Consider the following 27634-nt stretch of genomic DNA (forward strand, 5'->3'; position numbering starts at 1 on the left):
TGTAATCTTAGCTTAGCAGCTTTTATTAGGAACTAGTACTAAATCAGACAACTCTTTTCTTTGTTTTTCTTCATATAAATAAGAGAAAGACTCAATTTTTTTCATAGGATTTTGTAACATCGGGAGCCAATCTTCATGTATGATGATGTTGACTCGGATCCACTCTGCGTTGACCTCACGAGAAAGTGACATAGGCGGTCTGTTTTTTCTGTCATTTACGTACCCCGTGAAGCGTACACCGTGTCGTTACGTTCTTCATATTGTCTCTCGACTATACTATCGTTACCGTGAAGCCTACACTATAAAGATCGTAACGGCACCGTGTACGCTTCACGGCGTCCGCGAACAAACCTCCTTCGTCTCTCTCGCTCGCTAGGCGAAGAGAGGGGGCGGCGTGCTTTCCGGGCCCGCTTCAGTAACCGTCGCGAGCCCTCCCCACGCCGACCGACACCCCATCATCCGCCGTCCAATCCCCTAGAGCGCTAATGTCCACGCTCTTCCTCGCTCCTCCCTGAGGCGACTCGGTAGAAGTCCGAATCGCCAAGGACCGACGTTCCTCCGTCGTCCGCGTCCCCCCGCCCGCGGATCCACGTCGCGGGGCTTGGACCCTTGACGGGCCCCATACACGCGGGCGGGATCGTGTGGATCGCGTGGCAATCCGACGGTCGGTGGTTGCGGCCTTCTGGTGTTGTATCATGGAATAGAGGGGTCAAGCCGCGTGCGCTCGGCACATGAAACCCCCAAGCGTAACGGCCAGCAGCCCCGACAGCCACTATAGGATGGCGTCGCAATCGCAATCACAGTCGGAGTCGGAGGGGCCTCCTCGCTTAGGTTTCCTCAAGGAGGGGCCTGACCCAACCACCACCACTACCCCATCCGCCGCCGGAACTCCGATGCCCCCAAGCGGACCCTAGCGGAGGGAGAGAACTACCGTTCCTCCTCGATCATCCCCTCGCCGCCCTCCGTGGACACTGGCGCCGGGGAAGACCCTGTCGCACGGGTCGGTGTCGCTACTGGGGAGGCGGAGGAACATGGAGGACACGATGACGGAGGTGACGGGCTTCTCGGCAGGTGGGTACGGGTAGTTCGCGGTGTACAATGGGCACGGGGGAGCGATGGTGGCGCGGGCGTGCCGGGACCGGCTGCAGGTGGCTGTGACGGAGGGCCGCCCTGGTGGGTGAGGGGGCTGAGACGTGGAGGTGGGCGTGAAGGTGGGCGCCGAGGTGATGTTGGAGGCCCCGGAGCTGTAGCAGGGGTTGGTGGTGGGAGACAAGTGGATCATGGTGGCCACATGCGGCGACTCCCGGACGGTGCTCTCACGCGGCGGGGTGGCCGTGTCCCCTTTCTATCCATCACGGTCCGCTTCTTCCTTCCCTTTTTATCTCACAAGAAAGAGCTCTCATTTTTAATGCTTCCATATTACTTTATCCTCAGCATTTAAGTATCATTTTATCCTCATCTTCATCTTTATTGTGGTGCATTCTTACTCATTTATTGCAGAATTGGAGCACTTATGGTACAATGTATCTATATTTTCATGCTTTATATGATGTTGTCGCCATGTTCATTCCCGAAATGCTCCTCGTTTCCTCTTGCTATCGACTTCTGCTGTTTGTTTGTTTTACTAGAAATGTAGATTAGTATTTTGAGGCTGGACCCATTGTGCAAATATATTGTAGCAAGTTTCTACAAAGAATTCTAGGACATGTATTGATACCATTTCCTTGGTATAAGTTCTCTTTATTGCTGCAATGGCCTTGCATGGCATGATTTCTAGCAAGTGCATGTTCCTGTATTCCTTTAGGGAGGTAGACACTGCATCTGGATTAGATGCAGTATCATGCATAGATGATAGCAGAGATAACAGAGACTGGGTTTGGGAATCTTTTTTAGAGTTAAGAAGTTCATACTATATAGCAAAAAACATTTGCATATTTCCTTGTAAGAAAAGAAGGCTAATTCATTAATCAAACAGCTCTACAAGTGACTCTGTTGGGTCCAAAATGGTAGTGGCCTATGATTTCGGAATTGCGGGTTCTGATATGTTGTTAGTTTGTAGTCTGCATTTTGGCTTTCAGGGCTTACCAGTTAACCAGTCGATTACATTCTTCATATGTGTGGATTAACTTCATTTGTACAATTAAAAGAAATTAAAAAAAGAGAGAGAAATTGATGTTAAAGCTGTTAAAGTCTGCAACACCCTCTGTTCCATTATGTGAGCCAGGACTTGTATGTTGACTTGTTTGATTTTGTAAGATGAAATGCTAAAAAAGAAAGAAACTATAGAAAAAGAATTATTAGCTGAAGTGTTTCTTGCAATCGAATTGAGTAATGAACAACAAATACGAGGCCATCGTTGATGAATTCTCAAAAAGAAAAAGGGAAGTTCAACAAAGAAGCATTTGCTTGCAATCTAATGGACCAATGAACATTGAGAATGTGGAAGAGGAGTTTGTTAAATTATAATGACAAAGGAAATCGGCAAAGAAACACGATCCCACAGATTGGTGAATGCTAAAAACATGGCAGCAGACCAATTTAATACTAAATGAAGAAACGAAAGCTTGACAAATAATTTCCTTTAAATAATTGCACAATACATAATTGATTAATCAGCATTTGAAATCTGCCATTCGATAATTTCATTTGTCATATATGTCAATTGAGATTGTTCTTCCATATTTGTTGTTAGCATCATTGGGTAAATCTGAAGACAAAAAGGTTCAGTCAGGGCAAAGCTATGCATTGTCGTGACCCATCCTTGGATTGCCTTTGGCCAAGATTCGGTTTGGATCGACATAGCTCTTATTCAGCTATGCAACACACGACATGTGCAGATGCTCTCCGCCTTTCAAATATAGCCTTTGATACTCTTTTTGATTTATCCAAATTAGTGAAATTAACCTCATTCACGCATTGGAACATGCCACTGCAAAGTTTTGCCTCCACAAGTTTGGAGGTTATGTTGTCATTTACTACAACTTAAACTGGTTAGATGTATCCAGTGATACCTTTTTTTAATTTAAACCATTAGATATATTCAGTGATTCTTTTTTTTCTTTTCTTGAGTGTCTACATGTTTTTGATATCTTTCCATTATTTAGTTCTATTCTTGCTCTCTTAACGCATCTCAATCAGCTTTGTTTAAAGCTTCCAGTATAAGCTTATGATTTGATAATGAATACAAATTAACAACTGAAGCAACAGTAGGTGATTTGCATGGGAATGTTCATGTGCTTTGTACCATATATATATATATATATATATATATATATATATATATATATATATATATATATATATATATATATATATATATATATATATATCCAACATGATCATGAGAATTTCTTCTGCCTCTGTCCTGCAAGGAGTTTGAAATTTTTTTATGATCACGTTGGCATTAATTCAACCAATAATTTGTGTTTCTTTAGGCTATCATGCAACCTTTTTACAATTGGCAAGCTCAATTCTTTATCAAGGTACCACGTTTATCTAGTTAGTCTTTCTGGTTTCATTGCAGCTTGTGTATCTTTAGAAATTCAATTTGTTCTCATTTTCATACAGAGTGATTAATCACATAGCAAATTCATGACCCTGCTGTTATTGTGTGGATGTAATAGGTATCCATTTCCACCATTCTAAGCACTACAGTTTATGCAACTTAAGCCTGAATAATTGCTCTGTGGGTTTCGTCATTGATACAAGCTCATAAAAATACACATGGTATATGTCTTTTTTTCTATAACAAACATGAAATAGCAAAATGATATATGAGGTTTTGTGATTGTCAGTAAGCACCTGTCTTTCATTTCTTAATCTAGAACTAAATACTTGGTGTTTGTTCTCAAAGTGTGTACACTTAAGAAAATACTAATGAATTTACAAACAAAAAAACATCGATACTAATGATTGGCTTCTTCCTAAAAGCCTGACAGGCCAGATGAGCTCATAAGAGTGGAAAGAATCTTTTATTGGGTATGTTGTGTCTTAGTAGGTGTATTATCCACTTGTAGGTCCTTTGGTAACATTCATACTTAATTGACGACATCGATAAATACATTCGTTCAATTAGTTATTTTGGAATACCAAATCTTATGTTCAACCATGATAAAATTTGACAGATTGGTTTCTGTCGATAAAGATCATTACATCACAAAGGGAAGAGAGGGAAAAGCTCATCCTCTTTTAATCATCGACTGATGGGAATCAATCGACAAATCAAAACCAGTAACCAAAGAGTTTAGATCCCAGTACTGCATGAGAAGGCTAGTTGAGATCGCTTTGGATATCTTTGTATCCATCATCCTATAAAACTATCTACATTTATTATCTTTATATCCATTCCATTGATTAGTCTGCCTCAACTATCTTAAAGACTTTGTAATTTCTCTTCATATTCTTTGTTTCTTCAACGCTGAACTTGTGCAGGAGACTACCTTCTCAAGCAGTTTTGACAATGTTAGCGTGGTGGTGATGGGGCTGAAGACTCACAAGGTGGTTGTCTCCTCCCAATAATTATTGCTTAGTGACATTGATAGATGGATTGCAAGGTGTGCTTGATACTACACTTTGTTTCAGCTTACTAATGATGCTGTCTAGCGCACAAGCAATAGTTTCTCAACTCCAGTTTGTGTTGGCGGGGAACTGTGCATCGCTTTAAGTGTAGAGAAACAGTTTAAGCATACTATATAGATAGATTTGGAGCGTTCAATGCTCAATGCACTGCGAGAGTTCCAGTGTTCTAACACCTCTAGTTCTATGCTTGTGCCTGAGTGGCGTTGCATGACAGACCCCATGAAGAGAGCTTTACAGCGGGCGAGGGGTGCGGGGGGGCGTGGCTTTGTGCGCGCAAGGTGCTCGACCCGAGTTCCGTGACTGCGACGGCTTGATGTGGCCCGTTTTGCTTGGAGGAGAAGTAATCGTCAAGCAATCAATGGCTTTACGTGTTGCTTAGAGGAGAAGTAATCATTAAGCAACCGTGGCCTATAGAACAGGCGAGATTACTATGTCGAACTGGTGATGGTATGTGTCATTTATGCATAACGAACCAATATAACGGTTCAAAGAATCGTTACGAGATAATTCTTTTGGTTGTTATAAATTCTTGGAACAACTTGCCACGAAGCGGGCCCCACGAGATGGCCAACTCTAAATACTCCTGTCCGTCAACATCTTCTTCTCTCTCTCTCTCCCTTCTCTTCTCCCGTTTCTTCTCTCGCTCCGAGGCGAAGCGGCGAAAAGGCGAGGAGAAGGACGATGGACGGCGACCCAGAACTCGTGGGGGGATTGGTGGGAAGATGCATCGATGCGGCGACCGCAAGCGCGGAGAGCGTCGAGAGGTGGCGGAGGCAGCGGCGAACCCTGGATCGCCTCCCCTCCTACCTCGCTGACGCCCTCCTCCGACGCATTATCCAACGCCGCATCCTCCTCTACCCCTCCTGGCTCGAGTATGTCCTCTCTTAATCCGCTTCTTCGTGAAATTAGTTGTTCTTTTGTCTCAATAATCGGGTTTATTTTGTCAATTTCTTGCCAAGGATTTAATCTTTGAAAGTTGGGGGTCAGGGTTATGGCCTTGGAAGTGGGCGACCGACTCTAACTGCATTATATGGATTAAGATGGCGTGTTGAGCTTACTTGGTGTAGATTTATAGATGAAGGCTAAGTAGGCTAAGATTAAGATAAGCTTACAAGGGGCATATTCTATCAGATCAGGTCATGTCTGTCCATTGGTATGTAAGATGCCCTAGTAGGAAAGGCCCCTCTGGATGGGTTCAGAGTATACCTCAATTGACGAGGACCTCAATTCCATAAGTGGGAGAGTTTGTAATGCCCCGATTAGTCTCATATCAGAAGCCAGTTAAAACTAAGATAAGCTTATAAGGGTTTAATGGGTATATTTTTGTTAACTTGAGCCTTAGTATTTTGATTGATCAGTGGTTTGGTTTGGGCTCAACAAAGTTAACAGGTCAATTATCCAATCTGCTGCTTCTTGTGACATTTGTGGTCAATCAAGCATCTAGATCAGGATAAAAACATAATTTTCAACTCTTTTATAATTTATATTGAAAATGTGATTTTGAAGATCAGAACTGCACCTTAAACACTCATTGCTGTTGCATTTATTAGGGAGGGATCATTTATGAGTAGTAATAAGTTATTGCAGACAGTTTTGTTGTAGATATAAATAGCTGAAAAGGTTCGGCTTTCTTCTGCTTAGAAACTGTAGAGAGTCCTCGTGCTATGTTCTTGTTATTGGACATGATCTACCGGATTGACTTAATCATCCTCTTCAATTATGTATTGGTGCATATCTACATTGCATACCACTGGAACTCTCTGGGCCTGATAATGCTATAGCCCATTTCTTCACTTTTTTCTCTAAAATTATTGAGAGTAAATTTCCTTTCTTGTGCAGAATTTTTCAGAATTCTGCAGAGGAGATTGACTTGAAAGGTGAGAGCTCGGTTGATGTGGAGTGGTTGGCATATTTGGGTGCATTTCGTCATTTACGTCGTTTGAATCTTGCCAACTGCAGGGCAGTCAACAATTCTGCAATATGGTATCTTTCAGGTACAATCTTTGGAGGATACACCACATTTTATGATAGTGCAATGTACAATATTAACATCTTTGTTTTCTACAAGTATTATGGTCATGCAGAATGTTGAGCGGTATATTTGATCTATCCTACTATGTTCCAAAACCAGATCATAAGACTCTTCATTTCTCTAAGGGATAACAATAGTCTTGGTGCATTTTATTGTAACCAAATCTTAGCTCACACTGGAACAAATGGAAGAATAGTTAATTTTTTTACTTTTATATGTCATTACCTAAGTCAGAATAGCAGATGTTCATTTGTTGATGGTCCTATTAATAGCTCTGGATCCGTTTGAATACATTGCTTATATTGTTTTCCAACTAGTATTCTCAAGGCAGCACTTAGTTATACCTTATGCAGTGAATATCTCTATAAGGAGTAAGTGAAGCAATTCATCTTTGTCAAACTATATGAAAAATTTTGAACTTTAGATGCTTGGCTGCTTATGGCATGGTATAGTCTGTTCATCTCCCAATTATTTCTTATTTTAGTTGGCTTCATTAGGAGCTGGGTGAGTGGATAACCTGTTACGGAAAAACCAAAAAAGAAAACTTGTTTGGTTTGCTAATTCGGACAACTGAGAATTGCTAGACAAGAACCTTCATATAAGTCCCTATGATCTATTTGCAAAATTTGTTCAATCTTAGTCTGCAGAAAATTTTATGAATGTAAAGCCAATATGTTTGGCATATTCTGAGATGCCATGAATTTGAGGTACATATGCCCTCTCATAGTCAACATGGTTTTAGTGCATGCAATTGAATTGAATTTTGACTTTCTTAAGCACATTGGATCCTCCCACTCTTACATGTCACACACTTTCAGCTCTTTTATATAGCACCTACAAATTGCGGGTTAACATATCCTCCTATTACTCAACGGTGCATTTATACCTTCAGCTCTCCTATTCGAAATTGTTGACACCATCTACCGTGGCCCCTGTGACATCTCTTCCATGTGTACTGCCGTTCAAGTTTGACGTGGATTACAAAACAGGAAGTTAACTATTTCCTCAGCTTCCTAGCTTCCTAAGCCTATTACTGAGCTTTCCAATTAAGAAGAATATTCACAGTTGTGGGCTGTCCAGTTGTATGGAGACCTTCAAAGATGTGAACAGGGTTATCTTTGCTTTAATAATGTGTAATTTAGGACATCTATTTATTCTTTCATCTTTTTTTATTCAGCAAAATCGGTATCATTATCTATTCCTGGGAAGTTAATATTATCAAAACTAACAGCACTGATTAAACATGTTTGTTCGGTTTGGACATTTTCTTTTGGTCTTATCAGTAAGGGCATGACATTTTTTTTTTAAAACTATTTCTATTAGGAATGAATAATTTAAAAGAGTTGGACTTGTCAAGGTGCTCTAAGATTACTGATGCTGGCATTAAGCATGTTTTGGCCATTCAAAATTTGGAGAAACTACATGTGTCGGAGACTGGATTAACTTCTAATGGAGTTGTTCTCCTTTCTTCACTTCAAAATCTGAATCTACTGGATTTAGGAGGAATTTCCATTACTGATGAGGCACTTTGTTCATTACAGGTAAATATGTTTAACCTGCCATTTATTATGTTGAAGATATTTACTCTCAGAACGATGAAATTTACATGCATGTCGTGCTAGTATGTATGCTATGTTGCAGCATTCTTCTTAATTTTTCAGTTATATTATTTGGTATGTTAGCTTTGCTTTTCTCTGTCTAGATATATTTGGTCACAGGTGATTTGGTGCAGTGAGAATGTTTGAAACCATTGAGTGCTAAGTTCCTGTTAAATGGTGTAGATCCATGTAACAGCTGATAACATTTCTAGGAAGAGAACATGTTAAGGCAGGTACTTCTTTCCCTTTCTGCTACCGTGATCCTGTTCTCAACAGAGGAAGCACCTTGTCAGAGATGTGAATGGCCTTAAGGATAGGGTTTTCATGGAGAAAGGAGGATAAGGAAAGAGGAGATACTGCAAAAAGCCACCAGAGAAGAGATTAGAAAAATCCCTAAATTCAAGAGAGAGAGAGAGAGAGAGAGAGAGAGAGAGAGAGGATGTGTCACCACTAAACCAATAAAAATGTTTAACATCTTAAATCTTAATGAATGATTTAAATTAGCTTATATTAAGGTTTTAAATATTGGTAAGATATCGATTTTGACAATCAGTTATACCAATATGGTACCAATTTATTGGTCAGCAGACATACCTGTAAAGTCCAATGTCATTGAAGAAACAATAAGAATTTAATATTGATCATCACCAACTTATATGGTATTGTACTGATCTAGTGCTTAGTTCATTCTATCGGTGTTTAAAACCTTAAGTATATGTGGTAACTTATATTGGTTCTTTGAATGGAACACAAAATGCTTTTGCACATCATCCTTTTGATTATTGACTACAGCAAGCATGCAATATGTTATGTAGGTTTTGACAAATCTTGAGTATCTGGATCTATGGGGTAGTAAAATTTCGAACAGAGGAGTTCCTGTCCTTGAAATGTTTCCCAAGTTGAGCTTCTTAAATATAGCATGGACAGAGGTCACCGAGTTGCCATATCTTCCTTCTATAACATGTTTGAATATGAGTAATTGCACCATTTGCTCTATATTTTATGGAAAAGGCAGCACAAGTGCCCCTTTACTGAAGCTTTTTGGTCTTGGAGCCACTTTTGTTGATGCTGACAAAGTATTTTCCATCATAGATACTAGCCATGTAACGTACTTGGATGTTTCTAGCTCTTCTATTTGCAATTTGCATTTTTTGGTCAAAATGGACATGATTGAGCACTTGGATGTTAGCTTCTGTGGAATAACTGATGATTCAGTTGAATACATTGCAAAAGCTGGGAAAGGTTTGAAATTCTTGAATGCCAGCAATAGCAAGCTCACATCCCAGGGAATATGTGTTTTGGCTGGAAATGTCATCAACTTGGAAACCCTGTATCTGTCAAATACATCAGTTGATGATGTTGCACTTTCCTATATCGCATTGATGCCTTCTTTGAGGATTGTTGATTTAAGCCGAACAAAAATAAAAGGTATGATAACTGGGGTTTCTTTTTAGCATTTCATAACTTAGAATTTTTTATTGGTACATGCACTTGTATACCATCTTTTCAAATATCAGGTTTCGCTTATGAAAAAAGTCAAGACAATCTAGAGAAGACATTCCCATTAAGCTTGCTTCAGAATCTCAGTCACCTGGAAAGTTTAAATTTGGAAGATACATTAGTAGAAGATGAAGCATTACTTCCCTTGGTTTTCTTGAAACAATTGAGATGCCTATATCTGAAGAGTGATTTACTCTCTGATGTCTCCTTGCATATTTTGTCATCATTCTCTAGCTTGGAGTATCTTGGATTTCGCAATGCTGTACTCAGCAATTCTGGGCTTCTTCTTTTTGTGCCTCCAAAGGCACTTCATACATTAGATTTGAGGGGGTGTTGGCTTTTGACGGAGAATGTTTTTTCATCATTCTGTAAACTACACCCTCAGATTGACCTAAGACATGAACTTGTTGGAACGGTTCCAATTGATGAAAATGTTTCTGCTGGTTCAACTTCATTACATAAAACGTACCTAACATCAGTAGTGAGATCTGAAGGGTATGATGGGTGCTTTGTAGGTAAAATCAACAACTTTCTCTAAAGATTTGCTTACTTGTACTCTTGCTTTCTTGTATTTTAGCTGTGCTTATAAATGTTTTACATCTTATGATATTAAAATTTCTGGATAGATGAAAGAATCAAGTACAGCATGGAGGACTTGTTGGGGTTGCAGCTCTCATCTTTATCAACTCCAGCTTTGCATGGTCTAAATATGCTACCAAAGGAACTGAAGAGAAGTAAGATGAGCAATCATATTTCCTTCCTGTAAGTTTGTAATGAAAGCAAATTTGTGAAGTGTAAAATTATTTAGTAATTTGCTCCTTTAACAGCTTCTCTATATGTATGTGGTAACAATCTAAGGTTATTGTTATGCATACAAAGTAACTAACCATACAAGGATATGTTGCGGTCTAAATTTAAAACATCCACAAAATATTTAAAAAATATATTGAAGCATAAATAACAAGTAGTTGTTGGAACGCGGCATACTACTAAATGGAGTGGTGTCGACTTCTCACGGATAATGTTCTTTACCCCGTGGATTGAGCTAAGACATGGATTTGTTGGAACTGTTCTAATTTGATGTAAATGTTTGTGTTGTTTTAACTTCATCATACGAGACATCCCTAACATCAGAAGTGTGATCTGAAGGGGTAAGCTCATTACAGTCTGATAGGTGCATTGTCTGTGACACCGATAAATTTCTATAAAGATCTGCTTACTAATATACTGGCTTGTTGATGATAGATAGAATCAAATACACACGGAGGAATTATTGGAGGTGCATCTCTTACCTGGATAACTCTACAGACTGCATGATCTAAATAAGCTAGCAAAGGAGCTTGAAGAGGAAGTAAGATTAACAATCATGTTTCATGCCTAATAGTTTGTGGTGTCAATTATGTCTAGGTTAGGGTTAGGTTTGGGTCCAACAGAATTGAGAATAGAATAATTCGAAACAAAAACATCCGCAAAATATACAAATATTGAAGTATAAATTACAATGATGTACTAAAGTATTTTGTTTTGTTCATGAACGCGTCCCACTCTTCTCTCTATTCTTGGAGGACAGCAGAGGCACTTGCTGGATTTGGCACAAAGTTAGCAGGACCTGAGGTACGCCCTCTTTCTCGTTTGGTGAACGGAGTTGGCTTACCACGTTTCTTCTGTTTTCATGGACGGTGCAGATCTGGCGGCAGCTCTTCCCATTCGTCTTCCCCACAGACCTCAAGCTCAGGTTAAAATTCACCATCATTGATCAATCCCACATTTGCTTATCTTTATTAGAGATTGAAAAAAAATTAAGCTGGCACTTTATTAATAAAATAATTACATAAATCACTCCAGTACAAAAAAAATTATACACGGAGACAACATATCAACCAAAGAACCGCATGATCTCACCAGTAGTCACCACAGGAACATTCCCCATTACAAATATGATGGAACCGGTTAGAATCCCTCAAAATCACTTCTCTGCCAGTAGCTTTTGAGATATATTTGATTGCGTCGTGACAATCTCCACAGACGCGAAGATTCTTAAATACCCGAATAGGCTTTGGAGCTGAAGTGTTGATGAGGCCGAAGGCAACTGCAATCTTCTCGCTGTGCTGAAGCAGGTACTGTTCTTTAATCTCTTCCTCTACGTCGTGCAGAACGAAGTTGGTGTTCGGCACATAACCCATTTCCTTTATCTCAGCAAACAGTTCATCCAACTTGGCGTAGATCTCCCAAGCCTGTGGGTGACTGGTATCCCCTACATGAAACTTGTGGATGCTGTTCTCCATCTCCACCCAGCTCAGTCCAGCTTCTTTGCTCAGCCTCCTCTCCTTCATGCCACGCCTTATCATGGCCACATCCTCCCATCTGCCTGCCTCCGCATACAAGTTCGAGAGCAAGACATAGGCTGCTGGATCCTCCGGAGCCAACTCCAAGATGTTCTTGGCAACGATTTCTCCCAGTCCGATGTCTCCATGAACTCTGCAAGCACCCAACAACGTCTTCCAGACCAAGGCATCAGCTTCGGCCGGCAATGACTTCACGAAGCCGAAAGCTTCTTCCACTCGGCCCGATCGCCCCAGCAGGTCTACCATGCAGGCATAGTGTTCCATCGTCGGAGCCACGCCGTGGTCCCTTTGCATGGCGCGGAAGTGCTCCCACCCTTCTTCGATCAGACCTGCATGACTACAAGCAGACAGAACAGCGACGTAGGTCACCGCGTTCGGCTTCGCCCCCGTGGCCACCATGTCGTGGAACAATCCCAGGGCTCGAGCTGCATCCCCGTGTTTGGCGAAACCGGTGATCATGGCGGTCCACGAGATCACGTTGCGGTCACCCATCTCGCCGAAAGCTCGGCAGGCGTCGTCGATGCTGCCGCACCTCGAGTACATGGATACCAGCGAGTTACCCACGCCCACATCTGACCCGAATCCTGCCTTAAGCATCTGGGCGTGCAATTGCTGGCCTTTGCTCATCATCCCAACGCTCGCCGCCGCGCTCAGGAGACTCGCGAACGTGAAGGCACTCGCTCCCACATCCATGCTCTCTATCTGATAGAGTAGCTCCAGGGCTTCTTCACAGTCTGAGTTCTTGGCATATCCATCGACGATTGCGTTGTAGGAGACCACATTCTTCTCGTACAGTAAGCTGAAAGCTCTCCGGGCTTCTTCCATCCTACCGGCACGGGCGTACATGCTGACCAAAGAGTTCCCTACAAAGTTGACATACGCCAGGCTTGATTTGGTGACCTGCGCATGTATCTGCTTCCCCAGCTGCAGGTCAGAGAGGTTTGCACAGGCCTTGAGGATGCTGGAATAGGTGAAATGATTCGGCCGAACCCTTCCCTCCATCATCTTGCAGAAGAGCTCGATCGCTGCCTCGTCGTGCCCGCCGCTCTGCACGTAGCCTGAGATGACAGCCGTCCACGACATGACATTGTGCTCGGACATCCGGTCGAAGACCTTCCTCGAATCCTCCGTTGATCTCCCGGACGTGCATTTCGCGTACATGTCGATGAGGCTGCAGCCAACACATGCGTCGGAAGCCAGTCCGTACCTGATGGCCAGAGAATGCATCTGCCGCCCGAATTCAAGCGACTCCGAGTCGCTGCACGCGGAGATGACGCTGCTTATGGTAAATCGATCTGGTTCGAAGCCATCGTGAAGCATATCCGGGAACAGACCGATCGCATCCCTTCCGCGCCCGTGCTGCCCGTACCTCGTTATCAAGAGAGTCCACACAACAGTATTCCTCTCGCGCATTCCATCGAAAACCTTGCGGGCGGACGACAGGTCTTGCCTCCTCGCGAACATATCTATCAAAGCGCATCCAACCGACGGATCCCACCAGAAAAATCCCATCTTTATCACGAACCCGAGAACCACTCTTCCAACCCAATCATGCTCTGACTTCGAGCAGGCCTGAATCACGCCGCAGAAGCTGTACTCGTTCGGGATGATTCCCGTATGGAGCATTTCGCAGAACAGCAGAATCGCTTTCTCTTCCATCCCATTCCGCGCCGCGCATGAGATCAGCGCGGTCCAAGACACGACGTCTCTTCTGCTCCCCATTTCTTCGAAGATGGAACAGGCGACCTCCCATTCACCGCATTTGGAGTAGAGAGCGATGAGGGAATTGGTGACAAGAGAGTCGAGCCGGAGGCCCGAATCCAGGAGACGGCGGTGGACGATGCGGCCGCGGACGAGATCCCGGGAGCGGATGCAGGACCTGAGGAGGATGGAGTAGGAGACGAGGTCGGCGGGGACGCCGCGATCGGACATGAGGTCGAGGGCGGAGAGGGCATCGTCGAAGCGGCCGGCATCGGCGAGGCGGATGAGGCGGTGCTTGAGGGGCTCGAGGGAGGGATGTTTGGTGGGAATTCGGGGCGGGGGGGAGGTGACGGAGGCGGCGACGGTGGGATTTCTCTGGCAGGAAGGGTGGGAATGGTTTTGAGGATAGAGTTTGGCGGGAAGGGGAAGAGCGCAACGCATGGCGGAGTCGAGCTTCGGAAGCCGTGAAGGGTTCTTCGGCGCCCGCTTATCGATCCGTCCCGACCTGGAAAGCCACGTGGAAGATGGTAAGTGATCCTTAACTCTGCCTCAGAGACGATTACATGGAGTCGTTCTAGGGTAATAAAAGAAGTGAAATCTTACCGCTTTCTCTTTTCATCGTACGGCTGTAGTTAATGCCGTCTGTGTGGAGTCCAATCAGAATCCAAGTGAAGCAAATCGACCATCCAACCTGAAAAAATTAATCTAAAGGGTTCCCAATTTTTATTTAAAAAAGATATTTATTATTAAATTAAACCGCTCGACCACGTAACAGTACGTTGATGAAGAACTCATAAGAAACGAATAAAGAAGACTCGAACCTAATAATTTGATACAAGTTAGACAAAATAATTAAGCACAAGAAAAATGGCTTCGAATTAAACGTGCAAAAGAAAGAAAGCAATACATCTGGTGATCTCATAGAGAATTAATTCCAAATAATCGGACATGACTTCACCAATAGTTTTTCACCAAGAAAAATTGCTTTGAATTAAATGTAAAGAATGGTCTTAAATAATGGACAAGGCTATCTGATACTGTATCATCAAACACTTGATAATATACGATAAGAGTACAACGCGATACCACAATGCCCGTCTCCGGAAGTGTTCATGCATCATCAGATGTTCACTTGGCACTCTCATACAGACTGTTTATGACACTCTGGAAAGAAAGGTATGCCAAGCAAGAACTTGGATTAATTAAGTCACAGGTATCAACTACTATTACAATAATAAATCATAAGTTTCAACTACTTGAGATCACCAATCACAGGTATTAACTCGAAAAAAGATAATTATGTAGTTATACAAAGAGAGTGTTGGGTAGATAAAAAACAATATATACAAAATTTTGTGTTGCTAAAATGAAAATATTAATATGAACATGTGAAATTATTAGGAAAGATAAAAAATATATATTTTTATTTATGAACAACTACGTATCGCTTTGACAAGGGATAAAATAAGAAAGAATCATTTACGATAATACTAACATGCCTATGAATGTAACATTCAAAAAAAACAAAATTATTAATGTTAGTGATAAGAAGAGAGAAAAAACTTAAAAAGACCCTAATAGAAATAGTAATATGTAAATATAATTTTTTACTGATCTCAATTATAGCAAAAGATCCATGTAATCGATCCTAAATAATTGAGACTTATAATTTTATTATTGTTGTTATTATAGAAATAGTAATATGTTATTTCTTCACTTGTTTCTAGGAACACATGTAATTCTCTAGATTTGAAGAAACAAATGATAAGGAAGTCAATCAGAAACAGGGACGTAACTATCTCCTTTATACCACATAAATATAGATAAGTGGAACAAGATGTCACAGCTAACCTGGTAGTACTTGAGCATTTGTGGCCGCTTCTTTTTATATGTTGGAGTTAGGAGACCTCGATCCATGTCAAATGGTATGGGTTCAAGATGAAGAGCTCTAATGATCTCAAAGCCTTTCAGCTGGCAATCAAAAAAGCAAAGCTTCGTCAGCATAAAATTGCAAGGAAATAAAAATCCACTTAGCCAGCAAATTAGCAAATAAAAAAATCCTTGGGAAAAGAACAACCAAGCAGAATTTAGGTGCAATAAAAAGAAGTTCAACCTTCTTTGATTTGGCAACTTTAGTTATCTCCTCAAGTATATATTCTTTGGCTTTTGAATTCTCACATAAAGCAGCAAAATCTCCGGTTACCCCTTTCTCTTCAGCCCATCGCTCAAGAGCTTGCTGATTGGGATTCACCACAGCGACAAGGAAAGACTCAAAGCTATTCCCATAAATCCATATCTGCAACAAGATGATTATTACTCGTGGCAAGACAATGAATCCAAAGAACAAATAATGAAGAGGGTAAAAGAAGAAAAACTGAGATTTTTGGGGCTAAATATTTTTTCTTTGAACAAAATTATGCAATGATGATTTATTATTGCTAAGAGCATGAAGAAAATGAAACCAGTGTCAAGCGCAACATTCATCTATTAAGTACCACCAATAGCTTGAGAAACAAGAAGAGCAGATTGTGATTAAACTATGATACTCCTAAAAGAGAGGGTTGTCATTGTTTCTTTTATCAAGCATAGGTAAATTGGTTGCTACACTCTCATCCAGTGACGATCCTATTAAGATCTGTCAGTCACAAAGAAAAGCATGATGAGTAATAAGGATTTACTTGCATGCACAAAATGCTCTATTCTAACCAAAGGAGCAACTCATCCAAGTCTTAGATTTGCTAGTGTAAACCAGTCATTCAATTAGGATCTTATGGCTTTATTTTAGTTTTCTTATATAGCATGTGTTCAGATAGCAACATTTAAGGAAGGTCCATTTCACTTGACAAAATGTTTTAAATGCATCTTCAATAGTACATGCCTAAAATGGGGTTTCTTGTATGTCTATAAATCTGAAAGCCTTCTATTTGCAAAATAAGAACTAAGGCTTCCGATATTCTACAATGGCAGAAAATGCGGCAAAGTAGTATGTTCCATCTGCTTTCTTAATAAGAACTGAGTTAAAAAGTTCACATTGTATAAGATATAAAAGAAAATGAAATGGAAGCAAAATTGTTGTGATGAGAAAGATGTGTGGCGCTTTTTTGTTTTGAGACGGCATACAAGAAACTATTTGTATGTGTCCTGAAAGAGTTCAAGATACCACTTCTAATCTGGAAATTCTTTAATGGAACATCTAAATCATTCTTCAAGATATTATTCAAGAGACTTACTGAGTCAATTGTTGGAACAAGACCATAAATGCTCTCAAGATTCTCTACTGCAACATACTCTCCTTGTGATAGCTTAAAAATGTTTTTCTTCCTATCAATAATTTTTAAGCTTCCATCCGGTTGCCATTCACCAATATCTCCTGCATATAATCAAAATAAGATTTAGAATGGGGAATGCGACAACAGAAGCCAATAGGTAGATGTATATAACAGGAGTTGTGTATGATACATGAAAAAAATACAAAGATGGAACTAAATGGTGGTTAAAGCATAAGGATCCTAAAAATGAGTTTTATAATGATCCAAAAGAGAATTGCAAATTCAATATTACACATTAAGTCCTAAATTGATAGTTCATATATCTGAAAATGGAGAAGGAAGATTTGATGATCAAATAGGTTGAATGGTGACTTATCAATGTGATCATCATATTCAACCAAAATAATTTAGAAAAAAAAAAAACAATCTTCTATATGCTTCATTGTACCCAAAACTAGATTGCAGTATGAAAAGAACCTGTGTGAAACCACCCGTCAATCATAACTTCTTTCGTTAGGTCTTCTCTCTTGTAGTAACCGGAGAACAAAGTACTTCCCCTGATGCAGACTTCTCCACGAGGTGTGGTTGAAAGTGCATCATAACCCATCTCAGGAACAGACTCAAGGCGCACATCCACATTAGGTACAGGAGGGCCCACAGTTCCAAGCATTGAGAACTCATTTGGTACTGACACAAATGTGCCAGCACAAGTTTCAGTCAGACCTGAGACAAAAAAAATTAGCTATTTTAGCACCCCCAAGAAAATCGAAAATCATTTCGTGTGCCTGCCAAGCATTGTGTGTACACAAAAATATACATAAAATTTGCTTAAATAATTCAAATTACACTGACACGGCATAAGAATACATACAACCATATCATGATGTTAATACTCCAACTAATCTCATTAAAAGAAATGCAGGGTACAAGTTCAATACCCAAACATAAGCCTTGATGGCATACTAGATCACTTGGATGTTTCAATCTTAGATGTATTAAATAAAACAATAAAATCCTTATTGTCACTTTACACTAATTAAGGTTTGGAAAGCATGGTAATCACACAGTTGAAAACATTCCTCAGTCGCTCAGTTAAGATTGCTGAAATGCTGATTCCAAGCTTCAAATGATACGTGAGAAAGAGGTGAGTCCAAAGAAGTTTGGTTATGAATTGGGAAAAAGGAAATAAAAGAGCCTCAAAGAGATAACATGGATCTTTGTACAACAAAAACAGAAACATTGCTGCTGTTATCTCCGACATAGCACAGTAGTGGTTCAAGGTCATATGAAGGTTTAGGTTAATGCAATATTGTTAGAGCCTCACAAGTTCTAAGTTCAAGATTGTCTATGCTGCAAATGATTGAGATCAAAAAAACTTATACAAGTGAAGCAGCATAAAAAAAATGCAAAATAGATGCCAAAGAAGCAGATATTAGAGAACAAGGAAATATAAGGAATCCCTTTGAATCATAAAGTTATCATAGGCTTCAACAATTTAAAGATTTCTTCAGTTTAATATAAGAAAAAAATGATGAAAATTGCCTTTACTTATAGAGTACAACCATAATTTGTAGGAGACAATGAGCCAATTTAGAGGCTTTAAAAGAGTCCAACATAAGCAACTTTCGTAAGGAGCATGTAACTTTTTGTAACATGGATGGTTTAGTATGTTGTCAGCAAGCATATGACTCCATAAAGTACAGCAGTATAAAATGGCTGTCAGCCTGTCACCAAGTTGGCAACGGTTGGCATGTAAAAATAGTAATCCCATGCAGCATACTCTTTGCTAAATGGTGATGTTAGCATTCATGAGAATTAATAGACTATGGAAAACTAATTCAACATATACATAACAAAATTATTTCCTAAAGAAACCAGGAAAAGCAAAGATAAATCTTTCTAACCAGACCAGGAAAAGTAAAGTGGCTAAACAAAGATAGACTGGGGAAATGCCCTTTGTTTTGCCTTTTCAGCCTTATTTTCCTTTTCTTTGTACTAACATCATCCGCTTCTCCTACTTAAAATGTTGCATTAAATTGAGCAAATACACCACCATAATTTCAGAAAGATAAAGGACTAGAGAAATAAGCTAATAAATTTAAATATTAGTATACCATAGCCTTGTATAACATGAGCACAGGAGACCACCCGCAGGAAGGTTTCGACGTGGGTAGCTAGAGGTGCTGCTCCTGATAGAATAATGCGCACATTTCCACCTAATCCTTGTTTTACCTATGGTCATTACAGATCACATATCAACTAATAATCCTGAAGAATCCCTGAACTGAAAAAAGAAGCAAACTTTTACTGGCAATCCACTTCACCTTACTGAAGACTATTTTATCAAATATTGGAGCTGCCTCCTCATGCTTCTGTCCCTTACTCATATTGCTCAGTTTACTGCAAAATTCCAACGTAACATATCAGCTTCAACTGAGCCAGATACACATTAATCAGGACATTTGTCATAATAAAGTAATAAGGTAAAAAAAGGCATGTGTTTGTAACTGAGAGTACGTTGAATATAATAATTGAAATCATAACTCATAAGTACATTGACCTAAGAACTAAAGATTGTAAATTTGCTATTTTGTATAAACTCACCTTTTGTAGGCAAAATTAAACAAAATTTTCTTTAGGAAACCACCAGAAGATATTTTATTTTGCAAACCTGAAAATAAAAATAAAGTACAAGATGAGTTAGAATACTCTTCTTTGCAACAAAAAAATGTAAGATTCCAACCACTCAAGGTTGGTTGCATGCATCTTCTGCCATTGAACTTTTCTGAAAGCCAAATCAGTAGTAAGAGACACCAAATTTTTTTTTTATTGTTTCTAAAAGGCTCCTTTGCAACCTGAGAGATTAGAATTCAAGTCATGGAAACAGCCTTTGTATATAGAGGTAGACCCCCGAATGGTGGCAACCTTATGCACCGGATATGCCCTTTTCTTTTTCCTCTAGCTTGAAGCTATCAACTTTTTAAGGTTAGTTACATGGATCTTCTTTTGCCATTGAATTCTGTTGAAAACAAAATCACTAGTCAAACTAAGAGCCATCAAGTTTCTTTTATTGTCTCTAATAAAGTTTCCTCAAGTCATATTCTACCCATTTTCTCACAACACATGCACTTTGCAATCTGTAACCTTCTATAGTTAGAAGATTAAGGTATTTTAATATCCTGCTAGCAAAATAGAGGTGCTTCATCTTTGATCAAGTCTCTTTAGTTGATCAATCTTGTGATCAAAGAGTATACAAGTGGGCAGAGAAGAAGACGATAGCTGACTGCATTTCAAGTAATCCTATCTGTTGGACCAAGCTGATCAATAGGAACATTTATATGTCTCAATTTGCTTCCCTCAAATTTTTTCTCTAAATGTCACTGAATATATAGACATGGATGAACCTAGATACAAAAAAGAGAACTACTGTTGAGATCACATTTGGCTGGAGCTTAATGTTTTATCATTAAATACTGGCAGGTAGGTCGAGATCTATTGAGCCTGTGCATGTCTCATACTTTACCATTAAAAGATATTTCATTTAGACCTAGGGGCATTAACACTGCAGTTTAAGAAGACTTCAACAACCTCAGCTGCACAATTATCAGTCCTGCTGAATGGTTATGCATTCAAATATTTAACAAATTTTATGACAAGTCTAAGGAATTCACTTCTTTCAAAAGAATACTGCTGAAAGTATACTAACATAGGCATATTTGATGTGCATGATGTTAAAGTAGATTAGTACATAGCTGTGTCGTTCCATTTCTTCGGAGACTACCATGAGAAGATTTGTTTTCTACTGGTCCAATGCCAAAGGTATCATCAAAGAGATGCACATACTCATACTAATTGAGGGCATCTTTTCATGTGACCTTGGTATCATTTTAATATCAACTTCTAGCCGGGAGGACTGCTCAGATGAAGTGAGGAAAGAAAGTAATTGGAATATGGAACCATTGAAACCATATTCACCACCCTAAAGTATGTCAGTATTCTTAAAATATTAATACAGAAAATGGTGAATTACAAAATGGAAAGTCGGAAACAACATGCAAAGAAAGATATAGGAGGTCAAACAGTCAAACATGTATTAAGAATTTCTTCACACTTTTCAACTTTCGGTTATCTGCAAAAATTCAATATTTCACTTCCGTATATATGATGGTGAATAGGAAAAGTCTATGATACATTTTTTCTTTTACACATTTTACCTGAATATATTCGATCAAGTACACGTGGAACAGCACAGAAGATAGTAGGTTTCAGTGCCCCCAAGTCCTCAACTAACAATTTGATATCCTGAGGATGATAACTTTTATAAATTCATGAAACTTAATCTGCTGTAATATCTTCTACTTAAATAGCTTACCCCACTCCAAAATCCAATTGAAGCCCCATGAAGAATAAAAAGCTCTTCAATCACTCTATCAAACATATGTGCCAAAGGGAGATATGAAAGGTAAACGTCATTGTCATGTAACTGTAAGAACAAAAATATGAACAAGAATCGCAAAGTCCAATCAGCAGAAAGAATTAATTTAATTGTTCCTCAAGGGTTGAAAGTGAGCATGAAATTTGGCTAAAAGGTTAGACTTTTGAGATTTATTTCAGGAATTACCTCTGCCTTTGCATTGCCAAGCAAACAATTTGCGCCAGCAATAAATGTGACGATGCTGTCATTAGATACCATTACACCCTTAGGATCGCCAGTTGTTCCACTAGTGTACATTATAGTACAAATATCACTTTTCTTGTTTACTGGGAGATCAAATTGTTCATTATTGCCCTGTAGATAATCACAGAAGAGATATTTAAGACAACAACTCAATCTTTGAAAACAATTTTGCAACAATAATGAAAGCAGCAGATGAGCATTTGATTTCCCAGTTCGGTTGCAACAAAGAACAGCAATGAATGAAATGAGATTGCAACAGAATGAGCAATCTTCAGAAACTAAATGAGAAAGTTGTAACAATTAGTGATGTGATAACAACATTGAGATGGATGACAAAGCAGAAGCCACACAGTTTGTGGAAAAGCCTGAAAATTTTGACTTTGTTCCAACATGTAAATACATGAAACCACTATTTGTAAGATTTTCCACATGGGTCATCCAAATATTGATGATGCTTAACTTATGTAGAGCAATTACTTCGATTCATGCGTTGGAATACCAATCATGTCACCAATGACAAGTTTCTTAATTAAATTATTTGGTACTGCATAAACAAGAAGAAAAATAATGCCACAAAAATAACTAGTATTGGTAGTTAATTCTCACAATGCACTCAAAAGCCACAACAATAACCAACTCAACTCTAAGCATCATGATTTGGCCTAACTGCATCAGGAACGAAAACAGAGACATACCAAGAGTAAAAAGTCATTCCAAGAATATATGGTCAAACCAAACTTTTCAACTTCTTCTTTTTGTTCTGTGGTGACTTTCCCAAAACTTACAAGTGCTGCAGACATAATAAAAGCATCAATATGACAGATTTACTTAGGAGTAGACATAAAACTGTAAGTAACTTACTTCTCAGGTACTTGACCGTATTAGGAAAGGTCTTCAACACCTGCAAAGTTATAGATGAAACATTTTAATACTTAATGAATATGATTTAACTGAATAAGGAAAAGTGTCCACACCACTCTTTTATGCCACACAATAAGGCATGAGGCATTGGCCAATTAATAATTTGATTATTCAAAACAAAAGGAAATCAAATACAAACTAGCCACCTTTCTCAGCAGTATTGTGCTGGGAAATGCAAACTTTGGGCTAAGATCTGTACAAGAAACTAATCAGCCCCAACCTCCTTCAACTGTTACTTAGATAATAACTATGAAAGTGAACTTACAAATTTCAATTAAACTCAAATTTGGCATGGGGGATCTCATATTGTCTCATGTGTTTCAACCGAGTTTCCAGATTTTATGGAACTTAGGAAAAAATCTTAGATGGCCTCAACAGGGCAGTCAGGTAAAATGAGATATCATATAAGTAGTTAAATGATTAAAATGATTCAATCTGTTGACATGATTGAAGCATGTACAAACCTTTTTATGATGATTTGATGGAATAGGTTAATTTAAATCATAGAGAAAATTTGGTTTATTTTCTTCAGGAGTAACAAACTCTAATGAATTTACACAAAATCCATGTAAAATTCTTCAGGAGGTATGTGAAAAAATGAGTACCTCCATGATTTTCTTTTCTTCCACAAAAACAATTTCAATCTCTGCATGGCATATAATAAATTCTATTGCTCCAGCACCTACATCATGACAGGAAAAGGAATGACCAATTGCAATATAATAGACACAGAAGAAGAGAAAAAACACAGAAATTACAAGAGCACAACCTCCCAGGGAAAATTGCTATGGTATAAAACTTCAAACCTCCTTAAGCTGGTTGATTAATTAAACTTTCCATTTACCTTAATTTTAAAAGCAATATTTTGCAAGTGTCATTATAATTAATGCATTAGCTCATCGTTCAACATGCTTATAATATCCAACAAGAGCATTATGGCCGCTTACCAAGAGTATCATACAAGGGAACACAGTAAATCCCATGGGCATTGCAAGCCTGCAGCACTCACAGACATTAGTGAGGTTAAGGGTAACACATAACATAAATATGGATTACTCTTAAAAAAATAATGGAATATAACATTACTGAGAAAAAAAGGAAAGGAATGATAATCTGCTAATTGATAATGAAGGATAAGATATTCACAATGAAACTTGAGATGATGAGATTGTTTGTGTATGATGATTTATCGTTGCAAATGCTCTACACAATTATAATTGGCAGTCTTCTTGCTTACTATGTGAATCCTATACAATATACATGTACACATAACGTGCATCATTCAAACACAAAGTTGTACTAAATCTAACATGCAACAATGAGAAAAAAACCCCAAAAGGTCAATGTAATTTCTATAATGCAGCATTTCAAAATGGCAGCTAAAAAGCCGATTCCATTGCCACAAATATAACTTGAACATTTTTGCACATACCTCCATAGTCATGATCCATTCAGGACAGTTCACACCATAAATGCCGCATCTACCACCCTGAAGCAAGTGCAAAAGAGATAGTTATTACTTCTAGAAGATCTAAAATCAGAATATACCTTATTGTTGCAGTTATGTAGGCTGCAAGATATTCTGATTTCATTCAAGGGGCTTCTATAGTATAAAATCTGATAAAGTGATAATTGTACACTCAATATGGCAATTGCAAGTTAAAGAAATTATCAGCATCAGCAAATATAGAAGCATGTTACTCATTAAAATTGATAAATAATCTATGCTTAAACATGATCACCAAACAGTGAAATGTTTCAGAATCGAATTTGTTCATCAGTAGTTCTGTTTATTTTTTCTTGTTCTCAATATTCTAGATGAATTGATTCCACAAATGATATAATATTATTGATACTATGAGGCAAAGGCACTTCAGGGACAGCTTTTGCTTACTTCTCACATGCAAGCCATCAATTTAGTTCATCAATTTACTTCTTCACTAGCTTTATAACACATACAGTATTGTTTCCACAAGATGTGGCTTACAAAGTTTGAAGAATGGTCATATAAGTGATAGTTGTCAAGACAAGTAAAACTTCATACGATAGACCATCATCCCCTGTTTTGGATAGTAGAGCATTTCTCTTTCTTTATGGGAGGTAGGGTCCAAATCATCTACAAATTGTGCATTTTCGCCACTATTATGGCAAATGACCACAGTGGATGATCTCATACCCTACTTATGACCTCAGTAATGGTGTCCCCTTGTCAAAAAAGAGAAAAACATAGAATTATTTATAAGACAACAGTTTTATTCACTTTATTTTATGTATACAAACCATACTTGTGATGCACAGGAAAGTAATCTGAAAAATAGAACGTCAAATAAAATTACCTGTCCAACTCCACGACTACGGATGGATGCACCTAATTCTATTACTATGTCATATGCTTCTTTGTAAGTCAACCAAACATATTCACCAGCCTGCAGCACGGTGACACTCATTTCACAATCAATCCACGAAAACAGATTTTACCGGTGCAACGGAAGACTAACCTTCCCATCTACAATTTCACGGCGGCCCAGCATTCGGTTGTCGGGGTTTCGCTCCACAGACATCCTACAAACACGATCAGATCAGCTAATCGTCAGTAGACTGACCGCCAGTGTCATCATAAACTTAATTACAATAAAAAAATCAATAAATCAAACATCAGATCCTCCTTTCTTCTTCAACTGTCACCAATTCAAGAAGGGGAGAAAGAAGAGAAGAATCAGAAAGAACAAGGATCTTACCGGAAGACATCCCAACAGGTCTCCAAGCCCGGGGCCGGCGACGGGAAGCCGTCCTTGGCCAAGACGTTACGGTAGGCAGGGCCGACGGAGGGCCCAGCACCATCGCCTTCTCTCCCTTTCTCAACCTCCACCAAGTATTTCATCGCACACCGCCGATCCGAACTCCCAAAGATCTAAACCCAACCGTCGCAAGTCCGACAAGAAACCTCCTCTTCTCCCTCTCACTCTCGTCGCGGCGTTCTTCTCCTCTCGTTCGGTGGTCTTGTTTGGCTTGCGATCCACTCCGTTGCTAGTCTGTCTTCTTACCTGTTTCAGATCTTTTGCTTGCTCCGGATGGCCAAGAATAGTCCAAACTCCAAGCCCGAATGGGCTAGGATTGACGACCATTTAGTGGTTTCTGACTTCTGACAGACTATTTACTAGTCCAAGCTTCTGACTCTATTTTATATATGATCTTGAGGATTTGTTCCGTGTTGGCAACGTTCTTACGCGGATGGTTTTGGTGGACTTCAACTCAGAATTTAAACGGTTTATTAGCAGTCGAACCCGTTTATGCTACCTCATTGTGATTAGGAGAGTACGGGGCCCACATCGATCTCCAGGTAGCTGCCTCCATCTACTTGGCGGGTAGATCTTCATGGCGACGAATAACAATTCTTTGCGTTCTTTATAGAAATATTTTTCGGACTCATTGGATCTACCGCTCGGCTACCCTGCTTATGAATGGAGCCACGTTGCAAAGCTCTCTCCAATAGTAAGGGAGTCCGGTGGGTCGGGTGTGAGAGGATCGGGTATAGATTATGATTCATGAGATGCGTGCGGCACCAAAGTCGTCCAATTAACTATCTATCCAATTTCATTGGTCTAATAATAGTGATATATATATATATATATATATCACTATTGACCTCAGCTAATTATATATACATATAAGTTATTCCTTCAACAATGGACAACTCATTTGTACTAAAAAAGACTTGTGAGCCTGTCAAGCATTTCATTAAAGTAAACCTTTGCTAACTGTTCCATTATATTTATATTAGTCAAATCTACTTTGTAGATAATTAATTTCTAGTCCTGGATTGAAAAAAATGACGACAGTTCTCATCAGCGAATAATCCTTTTAATATTCTACGGTAAGAACAGCTGATCGTATCCGAGATCTGTAGACTTTTATGCAGATACCATAAGATAGTTTGACTTTGTTCCCTGTGATCTTACATCATCCGGTTTTTGCCCCCATAATATATTGTTACTGATACCCTTTAGATGGTGGAAGCCTGCAACAAGAGAGAAGAAAATGCAGTGTCAACTGCTACCAGAGCAAACGAATTGAGCGATGAGCGACGATGATCGCAACCTGTTACAGTCCAAGGAGAAACGGTGACGGTGATCAGGACGCTACATGGGCACGGAAGCAGGGCAGCAGGGAATTATCACAGATCCAAGAGCTTAAATGTTGGATGCAGATAAGAATAGCCACACTAGGAACCTGGTTATATTGGTGTTTGCTCAGATCAACAAAGAACTGGACAAAATTCAGCATCTACCAATTACATTAATAAAAATATTGAAATTATTCAATGCTGATGGGACATCATTCAGTTTAGTGACTTGTTCTTGCAAAAACTGCTACAAGAGTCTATTTGCCTTTAAATAAACAGGGCTTACACCACCTCAAGACCGGAGTCGTGACATCGCATTTAAGCAGGGCTTACACTAGATGCAGGCAATCTATTTGATGACTCCATGTCTGGCCTCTGGAAAAACACAGAATTGAGAGCAGAAATCAGCAGCAGAAAAAGGCATTGGCAGTTTAAAGAGAATACGTTTGGACACAAATAAATTGCATCCAGTAAATGCAATTGATGTGAGAATTCTCTCAGGAGGAGCTGGAACTCGATTGAGACTATACCCATGTCTAATGTTGATTTTTATGTCTCACGGAAATAAAAAGACAATAATAATTGATGTGTGCAGCGAGATGACAACTTTGATACGGAAGCTATTCTTGCAAAATACGTTTAGACCTCACGACATCAAATGTTTACCAGAAGACTCTTCCCGAGTAGACTCATCTTTGTAAGTATGATTTTACAAGTTGACACCTAGTATTTATACCTCCCAGTCTGGTATACCGCCTACATCAAATGGTTATACATCTCCTACTGTTACTGCGAATATTGGCAAGAGAGGAGGGTGAGCATTGGTGTCATGCAAAGGTCACCTCAATTTGATTCCTGTTATGGTCAGATTCATGGAAACAATCTCTCC

The 27634-nt window shown here is 39.3% G+C and overlaps 3 protein-coding genes and 1 long non-coding RNA gene across 13 annotated transcripts; 2 read left to right on the top strand and 2 right to left on the bottom strand.

Moving 5' to 3' along the window:
- Window positions 1-320: 320 nt before the first annotated feature.
- On the top strand, window positions 321-4347 carry LOC135614840 (uncharacterized). Its single transcript, XR_010487759.1, has 2 exons — window positions 321-1357; window positions 4125-4347. It is a non-coding gene; the product is annotated as an uncharacterized LOC135614840 (long non-coding RNA).
- An 830-nt stretch (window positions 4348-5177) lies between these two features.
- LOC135614839 (receptor like protein 28-like) lies at window positions 5178-12880 on the top strand. 9 transcript variants are annotated; one of them, XM_065112646.1, is made up of 10 exons: window positions 5178-5450; window positions 6418-6572; window positions 7934-8151; window positions 9024-9636; window positions 9726-10223; window positions 10335-10442; window positions 11279-11443; window positions 11554-11657; window positions 11734-11825; window positions 11906-12880. In XM_065112646.1, the coding sequence occupies exons 1-9, from the start codon at window positions 5260-5262 to the stop codon at window positions 11818-11820; spliced, it is 2139 nt and encodes a 712-aa protein (XP_064968718.1). In that variant the 5' UTR covers window positions 5178-5259; the 3' UTR covers window positions 11821-11825; window positions 11906-12880. The 9 variants fall into 9 exon arrangements, 7 of the variants coding, with proteins under 7 accessions (XP_064968718.1, XP_064968717.1, XP_064968719.1 ...); XM_065112652.1 differs by having other exon boundaries at window positions 5363-5450; window positions 6418-6455; window positions 6538-6572; window positions 11734-12880; XM_065112645.1 differs by having other exon boundaries at window positions 11734-12880.
- On the bottom strand, window positions 11497-25767 carry LOC135614837 (long chain acyl-CoA synthetase 4-like). Of its 2 annotated transcripts, XM_065112643.1 has the most exons (20): window positions 25361-25767; window positions 25121-25184; window positions 24959-25048; window positions 24055-24111; window positions 23570-23618; window positions 23228-23304; window positions 22563-22602; window positions 22397-22491; window positions 21645-21812; window positions 21396-21506; window positions 21238-21325; window positions 19628-19694; window positions 19348-19423; window positions 19138-19255; window positions 17501-17746; window positions 16985-17124; window positions 15868-16050; window positions 15606-15725; window positions 14358-14445; window positions 11497-14259 (listed from the first exon to the last, which is right to left on the bottom strand). In XM_065112643.1, exons 1-20 carry the CDS (start codon window positions 25501-25503, stop codon window positions 13736-13738), a joined length of 2544 nt encoding a protein of 847 aa, XP_064968715.1. In that variant the 5' UTR covers window positions 25504-25767; the 3' UTR covers window positions 11497-13735. The 2 variants fall into 2 exon arrangements, with proteins under 2 accessions (XP_064968715.1, XP_064968716.1); XM_065112644.1 differs by lacking the exons at window positions 11497-14259; window positions 14358-14445 and adding an exon at window positions 14607-14918.
- Window positions 11836-13712, bottom strand: LOC135613854 (pentatricopeptide repeat-containing protein At3g49170, chloroplastic-like). The gene is made up of 2 exons (XM_065110870.1): window positions 11911-13712; window positions 11836-11848 (listed from the first exon to the last, which is right to left on the bottom strand). The coding sequence occupies exons 1-2, from the start codon at window positions 13710-13712 to the stop codon at window positions 11836-11838; spliced, it is 1815 nt and encodes a 604-aa protein (XP_064966942.1).
- Window positions 25768-27634: the final 1867 nt, after the last annotated feature.

Source organism: Musa acuminata, chromosome BXJ2-6 (assembly GCF_036884655.1).
Source record: "Musa acuminata AAA Group cultivar baxijiao chromosome BXJ2-6, Cavendish_Baxijiao_AAA, whole genome shotgun sequence".
NCBI classification, from domain to species: domain Eukaryota; kingdom Viridiplantae; phylum Streptophyta; class Magnoliopsida; order Zingiberales; family Musaceae; genus Musa; species Musa acuminata.